This window comes from Anabas testudineus, chromosome 5 (assembly GCF_900324465.2).
Source record: "Anabas testudineus chromosome 5, fAnaTes1.2, whole genome shotgun sequence".
NCBI classification, from domain to species: domain Eukaryota; kingdom Metazoa; phylum Chordata; class Actinopteri; order Anabantiformes; family Anabantidae; genus Anabas; species Anabas testudineus.
Window position 1 is genome coordinate 8,982,314 of NC_046614.1, and position 17,038 is coordinate 8,999,351.

Genomic DNA, 17,038 nt, shown 5'->3' on the forward strand with positions numbered 1-17,038 from the left:
AATGGATACATAAGGAGAAATTTTATTACCGAACTTTGAGACTGAGACAGAATAAAAAACAGGAATGTAACAAACTACTGTGATTCTTTAAACTGTTTCTTATCTGTCTAACAGTGAGATCTCTGTTATTTTAAGTCCATAAAAACATGAAAACTCTCCTGCTTGTAAAAACACACGTTCTATGCAGTGACTTCTGAGGGAACATACTGTACAGCTGAGTGCAACCAAGCAATGCACACACATCTATTTCTTTTTCGCCCACTGTGTACAAGTCTTCAGATGTTTGTAAAATGTTGTATAGTGCGCCTTTAAGACATGTTACTCAGACCAGGGGTTATGGCAACACAGCATATTTCTCTTAATGATGCACAGACCTTTGATCAACCCTGGTAAGTAAGCAGCAGTTAAAGCCTGGCTCACAAGCATCATTTATTCATTTATTATTTCAGGGGTTTCATTGGCATGGTTGGCATTCAGCAAATTTCCTGTGGAAGGTTCTGGCCGGACCGTAGCCACACATGTACACTGACGTGAGCAGCAAACACAGAACTAACTTGGTACAACATGAAACAGCACAGTGTGTCCTGCCATAACAGTGGGATTATGGACAGTTGGCTATGGTGTGTATGGTACATATGTGCTTCTACATACTGCTGATTATGTGTTTTATAAACGTAACCAGTGCACAACTGTTGCTCATCTGTCCTCTTGCAGAAGCTGAAGTCTGTCCTCCCCATAGTAAGGGCGATGGTGTCCAGTATCAATAGCATCACAGTCATCTGTCAAAAACACCAGATCCTGCCAATACAAATAAAGTGGTCAGGCCAGCATGAAAACAACAAGGCTTCAGTCAAAAACCCTGCAGACTTTAGGGATGTTCTCACCCGATAACAAATCCTGGTGATTATTCTGTACAAGTTCTGGATTTTCCGTTTGAGGATCACCATCCTGGGACGCTCTCTGCACTGTTGGCTGGGGTGGTTTAGCACCACATAGAGGAAGTCACGGAGTTTGGCGGTGACGCACGAGTTCTAAAGAGACGACACAGATCTTTTCAAACGAAGATCCGACACAGCTGTGTCACCACCTAAAACTGATCACACATCTGTTACTGAACTGCTCTCAGAGTGATCACCCTGTTTTGTTTTGTTTTTTTTTTTGAATGTCCTGTAATTCTCATTTTACGCACCGCTGAAGTTCTCACAGAAACAAAAATGGCTGGAATTCAATTTCAAAGTCAAATGTGGTTGTTGGTGACAACATGTGATCAAGGGTCCCTCTATGTTTTCCACATATTATATGCATCACTTCATTGTTTTTTTTTTTTTACTTACATGCACATTAAGGAAGATCGGAGGTAGGATTTCAGCACACGACTTCTGCAACCCAACAAACGGTATCGTTAGAATATGAAATACGCAGTGGCCACATTGCTTTACCTAAAATTGCCCGTGACAATAAAGGTCATAAAATGCTTACCGTGAGGTGGTACGTGTGTATTTTATCCAGCAGCACCATGATTTCTTGGCTCAGGCCTAACGCTCTGGAATAGCAGGTCGGAGGCGCGCAGTCTGACAGCAACACCGAGCTGAAGAAACACAGGAGCGCGGCGAGTCCCAGCCTCATGTCGGACAGTAACACGGTGCAGTAGCCTGTACAGTCGACGCTGTTTTGGGGGAGTAAGGACCAGGACTTGCTGCAGTTATAAATATGGAGTGGGAGAAAAAAAAAAAAAAAACGAAGAGCGATGACGTGGAAGCGCAAAAATATTTGGAGTCTGATGGGTTTCAGAGATCAAATCAGTGCTGTGTTCAGGGGGGCTCCGCATACGAGAAGTGACTGATCTCCCAGCAAGAACACAGCCAGACAGTTTTGACACATCCCCAAGTCAGATTTGTGGCCTGTCCATTCCTAAAAGCCGCATATGAATATTATCCATCACCGTCAAGCGCACATGTCAACAAGAAAAAGGAAAAGGTCAGAGGAAGGTCTGACTTGTAAGCATGAGGTACATTAAGGGGAGTCGAAGGGCAGCTGGAAACTTTAAAATTGCTCATCCATTTTACCTGCTGCATGGGAAGGAACGTTTTTAGGATGTTCCCTCAGTGTGGAGAGGTTCACACTCCTAACATCCACACAACAAAACACTGAAGCAGCATCTGTAGTCTGGATCAGTTTGGGATGTTTACTCTGGTCTGCCCCCGGCTCCCCCACATTGTTGATGTGCAGTTATTTGAGAAGATGTGAGCTCTTCCCAACATTAAACAATGAGAAGAAGTAACTGGAAACAGTCAGCTGCCTTTACTTCAAAACAAAGTCTGATGCCACGTACATTTATACAGGAACAAAGCTACATGTTAGTGTTTGTATATACACACGTATAAAACCTTGCACAACAGTGTGTGCTAACTCAAGGTAGGTTTGTTGGAGCCACTGAGCCTTTCTTCAGATTGAGGAAATTCCTCTTTCTTTTCCTCTTGAACACATCCACAGAGTCTGGTGATTCGTGTGCATCCCGAAACACAAACAACCTTTCCCCGTCAGCAGGGCCGCCCAGTGCCGTGCTGACAGACGCTGGAGTCGTGTGTTCCTCTGCTGAGCTGTGTAATGCTTCATCCACTGTGTCCACAACTCTTTCTTTGGCTGTGTCACACTTCAGACAATCGAAAGCTCCGTTTTCAGCCATGGTTGATTTGTAAACAGGCCCCTGTGCATTGGTAAAACTTTTCTCTTTTCCTTTCTCTTCAACCAGCAGTGCTGCATCAACTCCTGGACTCAGGAGGCAGGACCTGGGGAGCAGTTTTTCCATCAGATTTTGCCTCTTTTCCTGGAAGCTGTGTGATTGGGAGGACAAAGGAGCTGTTGTTAGTGGGACTGGAGTGTTAAAGTGCTTACCTCATGCATGTGGTCAGTGCAACCCAGTCATGTAACTCCTCTGATGAAAGGTGCGTTTCACTTCAATAAAGGATCTGTCTGTGATGGTGATGAACACTGAACTACAAATTAGTCTTCACATCAAGTCTTTATATGGCAGTGACAGCAAAAAGGCAGACAAGTGTTAAACTCACCTCTCGCTTTCCACAGTGCAGCTCAGCATAGTTTGCATATTTGTATGCACCACGTCTTCCCGAAGTTTGGCTGGAAGAAGTCGAGCAGATCCCACAGCACACCTGGTCAAGAAAGTAATCAGCTTATTTTGAAACTGAAGCATCTGGTCTCTGATCGCATTAGATATAGATTTAAATATGTTTGTTTTTATTCATTATATAATAATAAAAAACACTTCCTGAAGCCCCTCCCACAAGCTGATGAGCACTGCATAGCTTGATAATTTTATGCATCTGTCCAGTTTTATTTTCAATTTCAATTCAATTTGTATAGCGCCACATCACAACAAAAGTCAACACAAGGCACTTTACAGTGTTTAAGGTTTAAGACCTTACAAAATATAAATGTATACAGAAAACCCAACAGCCCCACTTTAGCAGCACTAGGCAACAGTGGAGAGGAAAAACTCCTTTTAATGGAAGAAACCTCCAGCAGAACCAGGCTCAGGGTGGGCGGCCATCTGCCTCGACCAGTTGGGGTGAGTGGAAAGAGGAGAGAGAAAAGAACAGCAGGAAACAAAAAACAACAACAAGAACAAGCAGCAAAAACATTGGGTAGCTCGGTCGGACCAGTAACTGCACTCTGGAAATCTACAGCTGAATCCAAGGTCGAGTAAATCTGCACTTTATCAGAAAAGTACAGATAAAGGACGAGACAGAGAAGAGGAAGCACAACTATGGGATAGAGAAATGACAAAGTTGATGACATGCAAAGGTAGCATTTGAATGGATAGATGAGAAGAGAGGATGAGAGAGGAGCTTAGTGTATCAGTAGAGGTCCCCCAGCAGACTAACCTATAGAAGCATAACTAAGAGATGGTTCAGAGTCACCTGATCCATCTCTAACTATAAGCTTTATAAAAAAGGAAAGTTTTAAGTGTAGTCTTAAATGTAGAGAGGGTGTCTGCCTCCAGAACCTGAACTAGGAGCTAGTTCCACAGGAGAGGAGCTGATAGCTAAAAGCTCTGCCTCCCATTCTACATCTGGAAACTCTAGGAACCTCAAGTAAACCTGCAGTCTGAGAATAAAGAGTTCTGCTGGGAAAATATGGAACTATGAGATTTTTGACATAGGGTGGAGCTTTGATTATTAAGTGCTTTATATGTGAGGAAAAGTCGGTGAAGATTCTCAGTCGTCCAGGTGAAGTTATCTGGAAGCTGAGTCATGGCAACTGGACTTCTTTCTTGTTAGGTTGAAACGTTTCACTACTCATCCAAGTAGCTTCTTCCATCCTCCAGATGTGAGAAAAGGGTTTGAAACTCTATTCTGGATTTTACAGGGAGCTAACAAAGAGAGAAACGAAAGTAGGGAAAATATGATCTCTTTTGCTATTTTATTTTATAAGTGCCTCTTTAAGCAGCACGACAGTTTTCAACTTCGTTTGGAAAATGGTCAATCGGCCTTTAAATTGATAAGCATAAATTAGAAAACACCACAACGTCCCATTGGAACGCAGGCCTCATGTTTGCTCATAGCAGGTCTCTGAACACTTGCAATATTCTGTATTTCCAGCCGTAGCAAGAGAAGTTGGTCCTTCCAAATCCGTGATTTCCAGGATATTGCATCTTTATGTCACAAACCTTATACAAGTCTCTCAAGAAAGCTGGTCGTCCACGAAAGACAAATACAAGAGAGGACAGGATGATACAGAGAATGTCAATGGCCAATGGGTTCAACACTGCAGGTGGAATAGCTCGCCAGTTCAGGGGCAGGGTAAGGATCTGTCTCATCATACAGTGTGTCGATGTTTAAGGGCATGTGGACTGAAAGCCCACTCTGCAGAGACCAAACCTCTCGTTAGCAGAAAGAATGAAATACCAGGACTAATCTTTGCTGAGGAACATGTTGTGTGAACAGAGGAGAATTGGTCCAATGTTCACTTTAGTGATGAAAGCAAGTTGAATTCATTTGGGTCTAATGGTAAACATTATGTCCGTAGACCTGGGGAAAGACTGAACCCAAAGTGTGTAAAGAAGTCAATGAGGAAGACGTGTCATGGTTTGGGGAAAGTTTTCTGCAGCAGGAGTTGCGCCTCTTACACAGCTACATGGCAGAGTGAATACAAATATTTATCAGAACCTTCAACAACACGCAGTTCCTTCCCTGCATTCGACACCCATTCAGCTAACAATTTTCATACATGACAATGCCCCCCGTCACACAGCCAGACGAGTAAAGCCGTTCCTTGAGCTGAAAACAGTAAAATAATAAAACGTCCAGCCCAGAGTCCTGATCTAAACCCAACAGAAATCTTTCTGGAAAATCCTTGGCAACAATGTTGTGGCCAAGAAACCCACTGTAGTCCCAGAAGTATGGAAACCACAGGAAGGAGAGTGGAGCAAAATTATTCCAGAGCAGCGTGAGAGACTAGTGTCCTGTGGCTGCAGGTGTGCTGAAGTCAAAGCAAGGGCCTGTATGCTACCTAGTAATTGTTGGCTGTCGTAACCTTCAGAAAATGTTGTAGTAATCTTTCTCAGTGCTACAGTCAATGCTGTTCTCTAATTTTGATCATTGTGTTTTCTGCAAAAAAAAAAAAGTTTTTTTGTTGAAGTGCTTTGGTTATTTTGTAAAACACTGTTCTAGTAGCATGGTACAGCCAACAAAACAATCCTTCAAATGTTGAGCAATGAAAATGACATTATTTATGAAAAGTGTTCATAAATTGTTATCCAATTTCAATCTCCAATGTACACTTAAAAGAGGAGAAATAGAAAAGAAAGATTTATTCATTCCAATCTGAAAACAGCTCAGATCCAAAGAGACTTCATGCATGAAAAATCATTCACCAGTAGAGCAATTCAAACTCGTGTGCATGTTCCAGTGTATCAAAGAAGACAGGGAAACTAAATGATGAGCACAATCGTTTATCTCACAATCTTGGCTCAGGGCAAATCACCCTCGTGGAAATGTGTTTTAGCCAGCTGCTCTGGAAATGCTGCTTTTATTAAATCAGTGACTTTACTAAGAAAAATACCTCCTTTAAATTCCAGAGACTCTGCCTGCATACTTCATGTTTTCTGATGGATTTTATGGATTTTATGACATTTTTAGTGCTATTTAATTAGTAAGTGGAAGCCCCGGTGAGTGATTAATGTGGGGATATGTGTGTATTTGTGCAGAAAGAAATTCAACAAAAATGTCCATTTGTGGCTCTTTTTGTTTAAAACTTCTAAATAAAGATCTTATTAAGTAAAGGTAAAATTGTGCCCAACAGACAGACCATTACCCTCATTCTTACCCTGCGTGTTCATGCTCTGCAGATGATGAAATAGGGTGCTGTTTGGGGCAGAGGGCATCAGTGACGGAAAGTAGTTCGCTTTCAGGTAGGGTGGGGAGGAGGAGACGAAGAGTCTCCAGGAGAACATCAGCAGGCACTTGGCTCTGCTTCACCAGCCGAGATGCAAACTCCAGATCCTGAAACAAAGAGCAGGGCACAAAGCCACCTCTACTTTCACTGGCATATACAAAGAAATGTGGATGCCCTGGTATTTTCCTATGCCAGTAATATGTTTGTATTAAAGATATTTCTGGTAAAACACTTTGAAAGAGGTATGACCTGGTCACAGTTTGCATAAAGTCTCTTGAGCTCCATTTGTTCTTTTAAATCTTGTGTGGCTTGATAGTTGGCAGTCATTTCTAGCAACCTGAAAACACCCGAGAGTTTCAACACTGTAGAACTTAATGGCCTGTTTCAACCCACAAAATTCCTCATAACTGCTGAGATAATGCTGACATGACAGCTCACCTCCTGGCCAACAATATGATGAACTCATCACACTTGTAGAGTGCCTCCTGGAGAATGGACACCATCCTGCAATCCTGCTGCAGCTGAAACACTTCATCATCCTCCCCCTCATCACAGTCATCTTGGAGTGTTTTATTTGAAGCAACTTTAGACACCTCCGCGTCGTCCAACTTTGTCCTCTCCTTCTGCAGCTGTTGCGCTGCTTCCTCTAGGCCCTGCAGTGAGATTTAAATGAACTCTTAAATAAAGATATAGTACAGTATACTTTCAATGTATATAAGTGAAAGTGAAAAATAAATATTGTATAATAAATATACAACTATATATTAATCTGAAGCGTAATATGTGTGTCAAAGCACACAAGCAGTCTGTTGTATTGGTACAACTCATGCACTCATGTGCCTACCAAGCAGTAGCTCTGTATACTCTGGGCCATTTCTTGTCTCTCTAGGCCTTTTCTCTCTCTCAGAAGTTGAATTAGCATGCTGTGCAGGGTGACCATCGCTCTGGAGGTCTCCAAGACTTTGCTCCTTCTCTCAGCCTTCTGGTAGTGGATGGCAGCCATCTGTATTGCCAAGTTGTTGGCCTGAGAGCACAGATCATTCTCTCTCTCTTCACGCATCTCCTCTAATACCTGGCAATATATGAGAAATATGAAATTAAAGCACTTGCTGCACTTTAAAATGGAATAGATTAAAGGTACTCAGAGTGACATCTTTCTTTCATCTTTCACCTTGCTCATGACACCACTCTCCATCTCCTTTTCCTTCTCAAACAGCTGGATCCTGTCTTTGAGCCTCTTTTGGAAAAGCAACAAGCCAGATGTGTCTGTTTTCTGCCTGATCTCACTAGGTTTCTTCTTGAAAAGTGCATTCATCTGCAAAAAAAAAAAAACAACAACAAAAAAGGTTTGGGAAACGACTGCAAGCACATTGTTATGATGTGATTAGAAATGAAACCACTCTGTGGAGCCCTTTATATTTTCTGAATATCAATGTGCACTTATCTAGCTCCCACACAACTGAAGCAGATTACAGTGTGGTTTGCACTGGTGATCACCATTCTCCATTTCTTATTCATATGAGGAAACAGTAAATGCAACGTTATTTAGTGCTGTAGTTTCATTCAACGGTTCCTCTCTTTGGACTTGCTTTTGTATTGTATGGAAATTTAAAACAAATATATATTCATATCATCAGAGGTAACAGAGTGAAAGAAGTGGACATAAAGGTGACCACAGCAGAGCTGACCACAGTATTGTTTTCATACCAATGGTGTAGCTTTTACCAGAATGAGAAAGTATCAAATTCTCCATATTGGGGCTGCAAGAGCATAATACTAGAGTTCAGTATCATGTGATAATGTGTTCACCATCTGTTTTTCATTGTCTTTTCTCCAAGCTGCCAGGGCATTGTGGAGTTTAGTTCTGGAAACAGCATAGGGTAGCACCAGGCAGCGGTCCATCACAGAGAGACACTTCTGAAACTCTAGTTTCATCTTCAGCCTGTCATCTTCAGACAGTGTGAGCTGGGACGAGCACAAGCACCTTAGACATAAAAAGAAAAAAACAACACACCATACCAGGGTTACAGTGTGAGACTTTACATGGCAATGTTAGAGTACCTTTATGACACAGTAAGATAAAATAACCCGTGTATAGTTCTCCTGAAATCAGATGACATTTGTCATTATGCAACATCACTCACCTGAAGAAAGCTCTGCAGCGTTCCCTGAGCTCCCTCTGCTCCTGCAGCTCTCTCTCCATGGCGTCCTGCAGAGCTTCTCTGGTGCAGCTGAGCGTGTGTAAGGCTGCCTTGCCTTCCTGATGCAGTCTCTCCTGGCCCTGCAGGAGAGAGCTTGATGATCCTGATCCTTGCCCTGATTCTGGTTCTACTTGCAGAAGGGAGCGTTGGTCCCCAGGAGGCACAAGCGACAGCACAGCTTGAGTTGCAGAAGGCTGGATGGCTTTGACTTCTGCTATGGCACCTTGGATCACACGCATGGTCACCTGAAGAACAAGCAGACAATCAGTACAGGGAGAAAATCCCACTAGATGAAGATCAATGCTGTATTTGTATGTGGGTTGTTATGTCTTTCCAAGTGAGTTTGCCATGAATGTGCCTGATGTCTGCTGTCGCAGTGGCACCTTGCGAATGTCGGCAGTAGCCTCCTCATCCAGATTGTTGATGAGCTCAGCTAATTCCAAGCTGTGAGCTGTCAGCAAGTCCTGCCAGCAGCTCAGGTTCTGGACCACCTCTATCCTTCCCTCCAGACCTTTGGACATGCCTGACAGATCCTTCTGACTCTGTTTTTGGCGACTCAGCTGTAGAAGGTTGGAAGCAGGACGGAATAATTGTGGCATATTAGGAAATGCAATTCACAGCATAAACTACAGATATTTGGAGTAAAACAATAAATTTGTGTAATATTTCACCATTTCAGAGATGAGTTCTCTTCTCTTCTTAATTAGGCCACAGCGCATTGCTCTTCTTTCTTGGCTGAGTGTCTCATCAAGTCTCTGCCTCACCATCATCAGCTCTTTCTGAGCCTTCTCCTGTAGGTGGTCTATCTGTTCTGTAGGGACGGTGCTCCCTCTGGTGGAGAAACACAACAGCATCCATATATCTTTACATCTTCAGACTGCTTACACAAAAACTGATATGATATACATGTTTTCATGTGCTAAAAACACGTTTTCCAACACAAATCTTTTCATGTATCAAAAAAGTCAGCACTTAAAATATGTTGTGATGGAAATATGTTCACTTTCATTTTCATCAGTCTTGTTATTTTGTAGTGTAACAATAAAAGTTTATATGAAATAATAACTACACTTAGCACTAACCTCCTGATGTGGGTGAAACAGCTGTCCAAATTGCTGGAGGTGCTGGAGAAGATGTCAGAAATCAGGCTGTTGAGGCTGTGAAGACTGTGCACTAGGAACTTCCTCTGTGCATGGCGTTCAGATAACACATATCGCTGATTGGCAAGGACCACATCCAGGACCTCTTCTAGCTTATCCTGGACAGATAAGGGACATTGTATAAAGGACATTTTGTGAGTTTTAAAGTTTGTTCAATTTATTTGCTTTGTGAAAAAACACACAAATACATAAAAACTGTTCAGCTCAGTGATCCCACGATGGTAGAATGAGCTGCCTATCTCTGCACGCTCAGCCACCTCACTAGCAATCTTTAAAAAACTGCTGAAAACAGAACTCTTCCGCATCTTCCTTTGCACTTAAAAAAAAAAAAACTTTTCTACTTTTTCATTCTCACATCTCTTGAAACAGAAACACTTTTTTGATAGCACTTTGCTTTGATGTTGTTTCTTCTTGACTTAGTTTGCTTGCCTTGTTGCTCACTTGTAAGTCGCTTTGGATAAAAGCGTCTGCTAAATGACCAAATGTAAATGTAAATATGAGCAGAAACGTCAAACTGTCATTTTTAAAAATAAAAATAAAATAAAACTGTTTGTTTACTTGACAGGTAAAGTAATCGTGCTGAAGACTCTTGGCTGTGCTCTTCTCCAACTCGCCCATCCTCATGGCCTCTTCCAGTTCCTCAGAGAAGATCTTGTGGAGCTCCACCCGGCGCCACTCAATTATCTTTCTTTGGACTTTCGCTGAGGCTTCTTCATGTCGAACCAAGAGGATGCGCTGGAGCTGACTCTGACTCAGCTTATGCAGCTTCTCCAGGAGGACACTGCACTGGAGGAGCTCCTAATAACATTATCAAAGCAGTTTTACAGCTTAGTTATAGCAGGTAATGAAAGCAATAAATGAATGGAATTATCTTGGATCCCATTAAAACTTGACTTCTCTAAAAGATTGAATCATCTCTTTATATTATATTACGCATAGGTTACATTACATTACAGGTAAATCCTTCTTCCTTTTTGTTGTCTTTTTAAAAGTAGTCTTATATTGTTGTATGACAATGCAAAAATAAACAGTGCAAACAAGTGAACAACTCATTATTATAATTACCTGTTGGTCTGCATGTTCACACAGCAGTTCAGCCTGGGCTTTCTCAGCAGCTTCTCTGCAATGCTCTGCTTCCATTTCTTCCCTTGTTTCCAGGTTACAACGGCCAGCCAGGGCAGCCATACGGGCCCCCCTCTCCTCCTTCAGCCGTCCCTCCATTCCCTGCAACTGTCCATGGAGAACACTGAGGAGCCTCTGCTGGGCCTGGGCGCTGGCCTGGCCCCGGGTCTTTAAGCCACCCAGCAGGGACGACATCACGTCCTTGTAGATCTGAATCCGGGTGGTCTCCAGGTTACTGGTCGCACGAAGCAACGTAGACATTTCGAGACTTATAGGGATAAAAGACAGAGAGAAGTTGATTTTGTTTCAGATCACAAAAATCTGAATGTTAATTGTTACCATCAATACTATTTACAGCAATTGTTAATAACAATGTTTTTTAGAATGTGACTTTGACATGAAATGTTTTTAGGCACAATATTCTTTGACATAATTGCTAACCCTATTTCCATAAAAAATGGTATGTTTACTGAAATTCATGATAGCAATGCATCTCAAAAAAGGGCAAATTTACTGCTGTGTTGTATCACCTCTTTGATTATGACAGAATTTTACATGTTGCCCAGTCTTGTCTGGGTGAAGGATTTAAGCTGCTCAGCAGTTCTTGTCTCATAATGCACGTTTAACAGGTTTGGATTGCACGCAGACAAAGTTCTCACCGCCCTGTGTGCTGTAATATATTTAGAATGTTCTTTGACATGATCTTTCTCTATATGGTGCCTTCACAGAGCTGTGCTGTCCACTAATGCCCCTCCACTGCATCATGGCTCCCTATCCTATTTTGCATGGAGGATGCGGCGTCCATTTATCCATTTATTATCCTAACCACTTTTCCTCATAAGGTTTGAGGGGTGCTGCAGTCTATCCCAACTGCCACTGGCTAATAAGCAGGTTACACACTAGACAGGTCACCAGTCTATCACAGAGCAGAGACAGAGACAAACATTCACACCTATGGGCAACTTGATAGTCACCAATCGACCTATAGTGTCTTTAGATGGTAGGAGGAAGCCAAAGTACCTGGAGAAAAACTCATGCAGACACAGAGAGAACATACAAACGCCACACAGAAATGCACCTGGCTAACCTGTGGATTCAAACCCAGGACATCCTTGTTGTGAGGCGACAGTGACTCTACACCTAACCTAACTGCTGCCCTCAAGAGAAGCTTTGCAGTTATTTTCACTACAGAAATGTATTTGCTTTTATTATCTACTTACAGGTTGTTATTTTTGTTTTTAGGTCTTGTTTTAATGATATTTTATACTAATTAGTTTAATGACCTTTTCCTAGTTAACCTCTTGGATATAACTTGTGAGATATCCAACAGGTGCTTTTTTTTTTCTTCTTTTTTTTACAATCACACAACTTTTGAATGTGAATCATCTCATCAGTGGCGACTTTTTAGGTTATGGTCTCTTGAAAAAATATGAAGACTTATATGAAAAAAAAAGAAAAAGCTTCTGGTGTGCTCACTTCTCCAATGCCTGATACATGTTTTGGGGATCTTCCAGCACTATGATGTCCACCATCTTGTCTTCAAATGCCGCCTCGTCTTTAACTGTCTCACTTATGTTGCAGTCTGCATACTCCGGGTCCGAATCTCCTCTGTTTCTCTGTAGCAATAAAATTAACATATATCTGAAGTCAATTCCTATCTGAAAAAGTTCCAAGTTTTGTTTGTATAATGTTTCCAGAAACTAATATATACAATGTTCAACAAATCCATGGTTCAGTTCATAACTCTTTTTTGTTCTTGATCCCAGACAATGTCGACTTATATGAGTAATAATTTTGTGATTTACATTAGTATAATGTTAACTGCAGAAAGAAAAAGGGTTTGTTTAGTTTTTAACCAGTGCAATTCAAAAAGCATATTTTGTGATACCCCTTGCTGAAGAAGGTTCAGTCTGGTTCTGGGACCTATCAGGTTCATTGCAAGAAACCCAAGCAGCAACAGCACCAACGTGACAAAGAGCCCGGCAACAAATCCAGCAAAATGAACACCGTGGTTGGGATATATCTGAAAAAGTAGCCAAAAGAATAAAACTTTAGTTAAAATAAATATTAGTTATTGTAATTTGTTTTGTGAACATGGTGAATCACAGTATAGAAAACATCACAACATCCAAGATGTGATGTTTAGTGCTGCAGATATTTATCTAGTAAAGAAACAATCCACAACTTACCCTGTCAGTAGAATTCACCCTTAATGTTAGATTAGCTGTTAGTGGACCAAACATACTGACGTCATTCTGTGGAGTCAAGAAAACAAAAAAATCTTATTATGCTAAATATTCATGTAAAGTTAGAAAAAAAAAGTTATTTTGGTTTCATCTAGGGTTGCAGACAATACCTGTGAGGCATTGGAGAAGGTAAGAAAAGCTGGAAGGTCCAGACGTTCACTCTTATGACTCCTTATTTGAGCAGTATAATTGACAACAACCTGAGATCCAGCTGTAAAGTAAAAACAATGCAATGCAATTTTATTTTACAATTAAGAAGGTAAAAAATGCAGAAAATAAAAACATTTACTAAACAGCAGACATGTTTGAGTAAAAAATCTTGTAGAACATTGTGATTCCCATACATACCAGACAGTGAATCAATGGCAAATGTCTGGTAGCCCCTTTCCACCACCCTGCCTTCAGTTTTTATAGGTACTATTCCAGAAATGGAGTCGCGGATAGACACCTGAGACAGATTGGTGCCACCCACAGGGCCCATGTTGTGAATCAGCAGGAAAAAAGTCAACTGAGGAGGATCAACATCGAGCTTCACCTGGGAGTGTGTAATTAAAAAGGAGAAGTATGAATCAGTGGATGCTTCATTCCTCATCATGTTCATTTGCAAATTAAAACTAGACCACCAACACATGTTGGAAATAAATGCACATAGATACACTGACCTGACATTTAAACAATATGTTGACTTACCAGTGCGCACTTGTGAAATTTGACTCCAAATGTTGATGGAGGTGACAAACTCTGAACCTGCAGAAACATTTAAAACACAAAATAATCAGTTACTTGTAATGTGATAGTCCTTTAATTAACCAGTCTTAAATGTAAAATGTTAACACTGGTCTAGTTATAATGTAGGAACATACTTGAGGCAGAGTGTGGCCCAGGTTATATCTGGTGAGTGTGCTTCTACGGTTCCGGCGGGGCAAGATATTTGACATGTAGGTAAAGGAGGTGTAAATGGAGTGTTCCCATGGGCCTGCAGGAGCTGAAGAAGACATGGGTCTCACTGCACCAGAGGAGACATTTTAGGTTTTGTGTAAAAACTATTTACTGAGTATAAATATTTTGTCAGGATAGTTATATAATTAATGTTGTAAAAGTAAAACCATTGCGAAATTCTACACTTGGATCATTCATATACATTTAACTTTAGTATAACCAGATGTGCAGTGCAACCAGAAAGTATTCACAGTGCTTAACTTTTTTGAGATGTTTCTACAACTTGTTTGGAGTCCACCTGTGGGACATCCAGTTGATTGGACATGATTTGGAAAGGTTTACACCTGTCTATATTCAATTCTATTCAATCCAATTCAGTTTTATTTGTAGAGCGCTTTTTACAAATGACATTGTCACAAAGCAGCTTTACACAACCAAAGAACAGTACATGAACAGTGACTGTGTATGAATCATAATAATCAGATTGTCCCACAGAAGGTCCCACAGCTATCAGTGCATGTGAGAGCACAGACCTAGTCCAAGGAATTGTCTGTAGACCTCAGAGACAGGATTGTATAAAGGCAGAGATCTGAGGAAGAGTACAAAAAACGTTCTGCAGCAATGAAGGTCCCATTGATTGTGGCTCGTCAAAGCCACCAGGACACTTCCTGGAGCGGGCCGCCCGGCCAAACTAAGCGATCCAGAGAAAGGGGCCTTAGTCAGTGAGCTGACCAACACACAGCTAATATAACAAAGGAGTGGCTAAAGGACAACTCTGTGATAGTCCTTGAGTGGTCCAGCCAGAGCCTGGACTTGAACCTGATTGAACATCTCTGGAGAGATCTGAAAAAGGCTGTACACTGACGCTCTGCATCCAAACTAAGAGAGCTTGAGAGGTACTGCAAAGAAGAATGGGAGAAACTGGCCAAGAAATAGGTGTGAAAAGCTTGTAGCATGACAGACTTGAGGCTGTAATTGGTGCTAAATCTGCTTCAACAAACAACATTTTGGAATAAGGCTGTAACATAACAAAATGTGAAAAGAGTTAAGCACTGTGAATACTTTCTAGATACTTCACTGTATGCTGATAGTTACATGTACAATTGTTTGACTCCTTTTTACACAGAAATTATTTTCTAATTCATGATATTGTTGAATTAAGAAAAAGAGAGCAGACCATCCATCCCAAGGTTTCTCAGTCGTGCTGATCTCCCACCAGGATCATGTTGCATTTCCAGGATCTGAAAAAAAAAAAATGGCATTACTCATCAAGTACATTGCCCGTCCAAACAAAAAGTCACACACTCTAGTATTTAGTTGGACCACCTTTAGCTTTGATTCATTCAAGATTTCTTTCTGACCACATTTCCTGCTAGAAGATTATGATTACTATGAATCCCCACTATCCTTCCAGTTTGTAATAATGCGTTGGACAGTTCTTAACCCAGTTTTAGTAGTTTCATCAATCTCCTTAGATGTTTTCTTTGCTTGATTCATGCCAATAATTTGACCCTTCTGTAACAGATTAACATCTTTTCCACAGGATGTGTCTTCAGACATGCTTGTTTAATGAGAAGCTACTCACTGCATCAGTTAGAGTTAAATAACTTGTCACCAGCTGAAAAATAATCATTCGTGCAGTAAATATCCAATGGGATATGGGAAGTATGTTAAGTGTTAAGCTACAAAAACAAAAAAAAAACTTTTTAAAAAAAGAACTTGGCTATGCAGTGACAGGCTGCAGGGCATGCATTTGCAAAGGTAGATCTAAAAGCCAAAGCAACGTCTCCCTAGTTCTTACACAGAGAGATTACATACTGTATGACAAGAGAGTAGAAAAGCTGGGTGCTAAAATGTTGTTCAAGCACACAACTAAATGAATAATATCACTTTAATTTAACTATCACAGAGCAACTCAAAATTGGAAGGTGCAACTTAATACTACTACTATATGTTTATTGTAGAGGGGCCAAAACGTCAGAAACACCTCTATATAATGCATCCACCACCCATTCACATCATCATTTCATCACATCATTTCTGACAGCTTCAACTAAAACTGCCCTATGTTGTACTATATTACACTTTTGTAGTGTTTGTACAGTGGACATAATAAAGTGCTCAGTGTATAGATGAGTGTATGTGCAAATAACAGTGATGTAGTTAGTAACTGGACGGAGTTTCCAGTAAAGTACCGGTGAAGTGTGCTCACCTCCTGTTTCTCGGAGTAAGGATGTTGTAGTAATGTCCAGTACCACGACGCATCTGCAGGCTGTCGTCCAGCACTGTGCTCCATTACACCGGCACGTCGTGTCTCACGCCGCGTTACATCGTGACAGCGACGGGAATAAAACGGAGATGGAAACAAACACAATACCTGGAGATTGAACAGAAACGTCCATACCGAGACCCTCTGCGCGACAAAGAGTCCCCGAAGCATTAGTGAGTTGGTGTGCTGCCCTCGCCGACGACTAGCTAGCTAACAGTCGACACTGTTTGTGGACGCTGCCACCGTTAAAACAAACGGCATTTTCATGTGAAACATCAATAACTACAACGTTTAGGACGCATAACAACATCTTCCTTATGCGCTTTTTGCTTCAGGATAAACAATCGGCGCCTGTTCAAAGATCTATAAACCAAACATATGCATTATCGCCGTTGCTGAACAACTTCGGAAAAACATTTCCAAAACTTGGAAGGAACGGGCACCTCCTCAAGGAGCGGCAAAAACAACGTGCGTTTCCGGCCATGCCTTTCAAATTAAAAACGCGCAGCGGCGAAGCCGTATGTAATTGGGAGTGTGGACCCAAAACATATATAAATAGACTTACACATCCTAGGAATGGCGGACTCGTATTTATATTCTCCGTCTGCGGTTGCGTTACTGTTAATATAAGGTGTGCCGCCTTCATGTTCTACCACGGATAGTTATTGTGCTTTAAAGTTGAAGGCT

At 41.3% G+C, this 17,038-nt stretch overlaps 2 protein-coding genes across 3 annotated transcripts; both read right to left on the bottom strand.

Annotated features, from left to right (window-relative positions):
* LOC113154740 (cytokine-like protein 1) lies at nt 1-2,195 on the bottom strand. The gene is made up of 4 exons (XM_026349097.1): nt 1,480-2,195; nt 1,335-1,379; nt 885-1,031; nt 1-798 (listed from the first exon to the last, which is right to left on the bottom strand). The coding sequence occupies exons 1-4, from the start codon at nt 1,624-1,626 to the stop codon at nt 697-699; spliced, it is 441 nt and encodes a 146-aa protein (XP_026204882.1). The 5' UTR covers nt 1,627-2,195; the 3' UTR covers nt 1-696.
* A 91-nt stretch (nt 2,196-2,286) lies between these two features.
* LOC113154739 (limbin) lies at nt 2,287-16,817 on the bottom strand. Of its 2 annotated transcripts, none has more exons than XM_026349096.1 (23): nt 16,295-16,817; nt 15,260-15,323; nt 14,007-14,128; nt 13,834-13,890; nt 13,492-13,678; nt 13,254-13,354; nt 13,087-13,152; nt 12,786-12,920; nt 12,374-12,513; nt 10,841-11,165; nt 10,334-10,573; nt 9,698-9,873; nt 9,287-9,446; nt 8,999-9,175; nt 8,559-8,860; nt 8,224-8,398; nt 7,586-7,729; nt 7,259-7,486; nt 6,853-7,067; nt 6,664-6,751; nt 6,346-6,521; nt 3,069-3,170; nt 2,287-2,834 (listed from the first exon to the last, which is right to left on the bottom strand). In XM_026349096.1, exons 1-23 carry the CDS (start codon nt 16,520-16,522, stop codon nt 2,411-2,413), a joined length of 4,032 nt encoding a protein of 1,343 aa, XP_026204881.1. In that variant the 5' UTR covers nt 16,523-16,817; the 3' UTR covers nt 2,287-2,410. The 2 variants fall into 2 exon arrangements, with proteins under 2 accessions (XP_026204881.1, XP_026204880.1); XM_026349095.1 differs by having other exon boundaries at nt 14,007-14,149.
* Nucleotides 16,818-17,038: the final 221 nt, after the last annotated feature.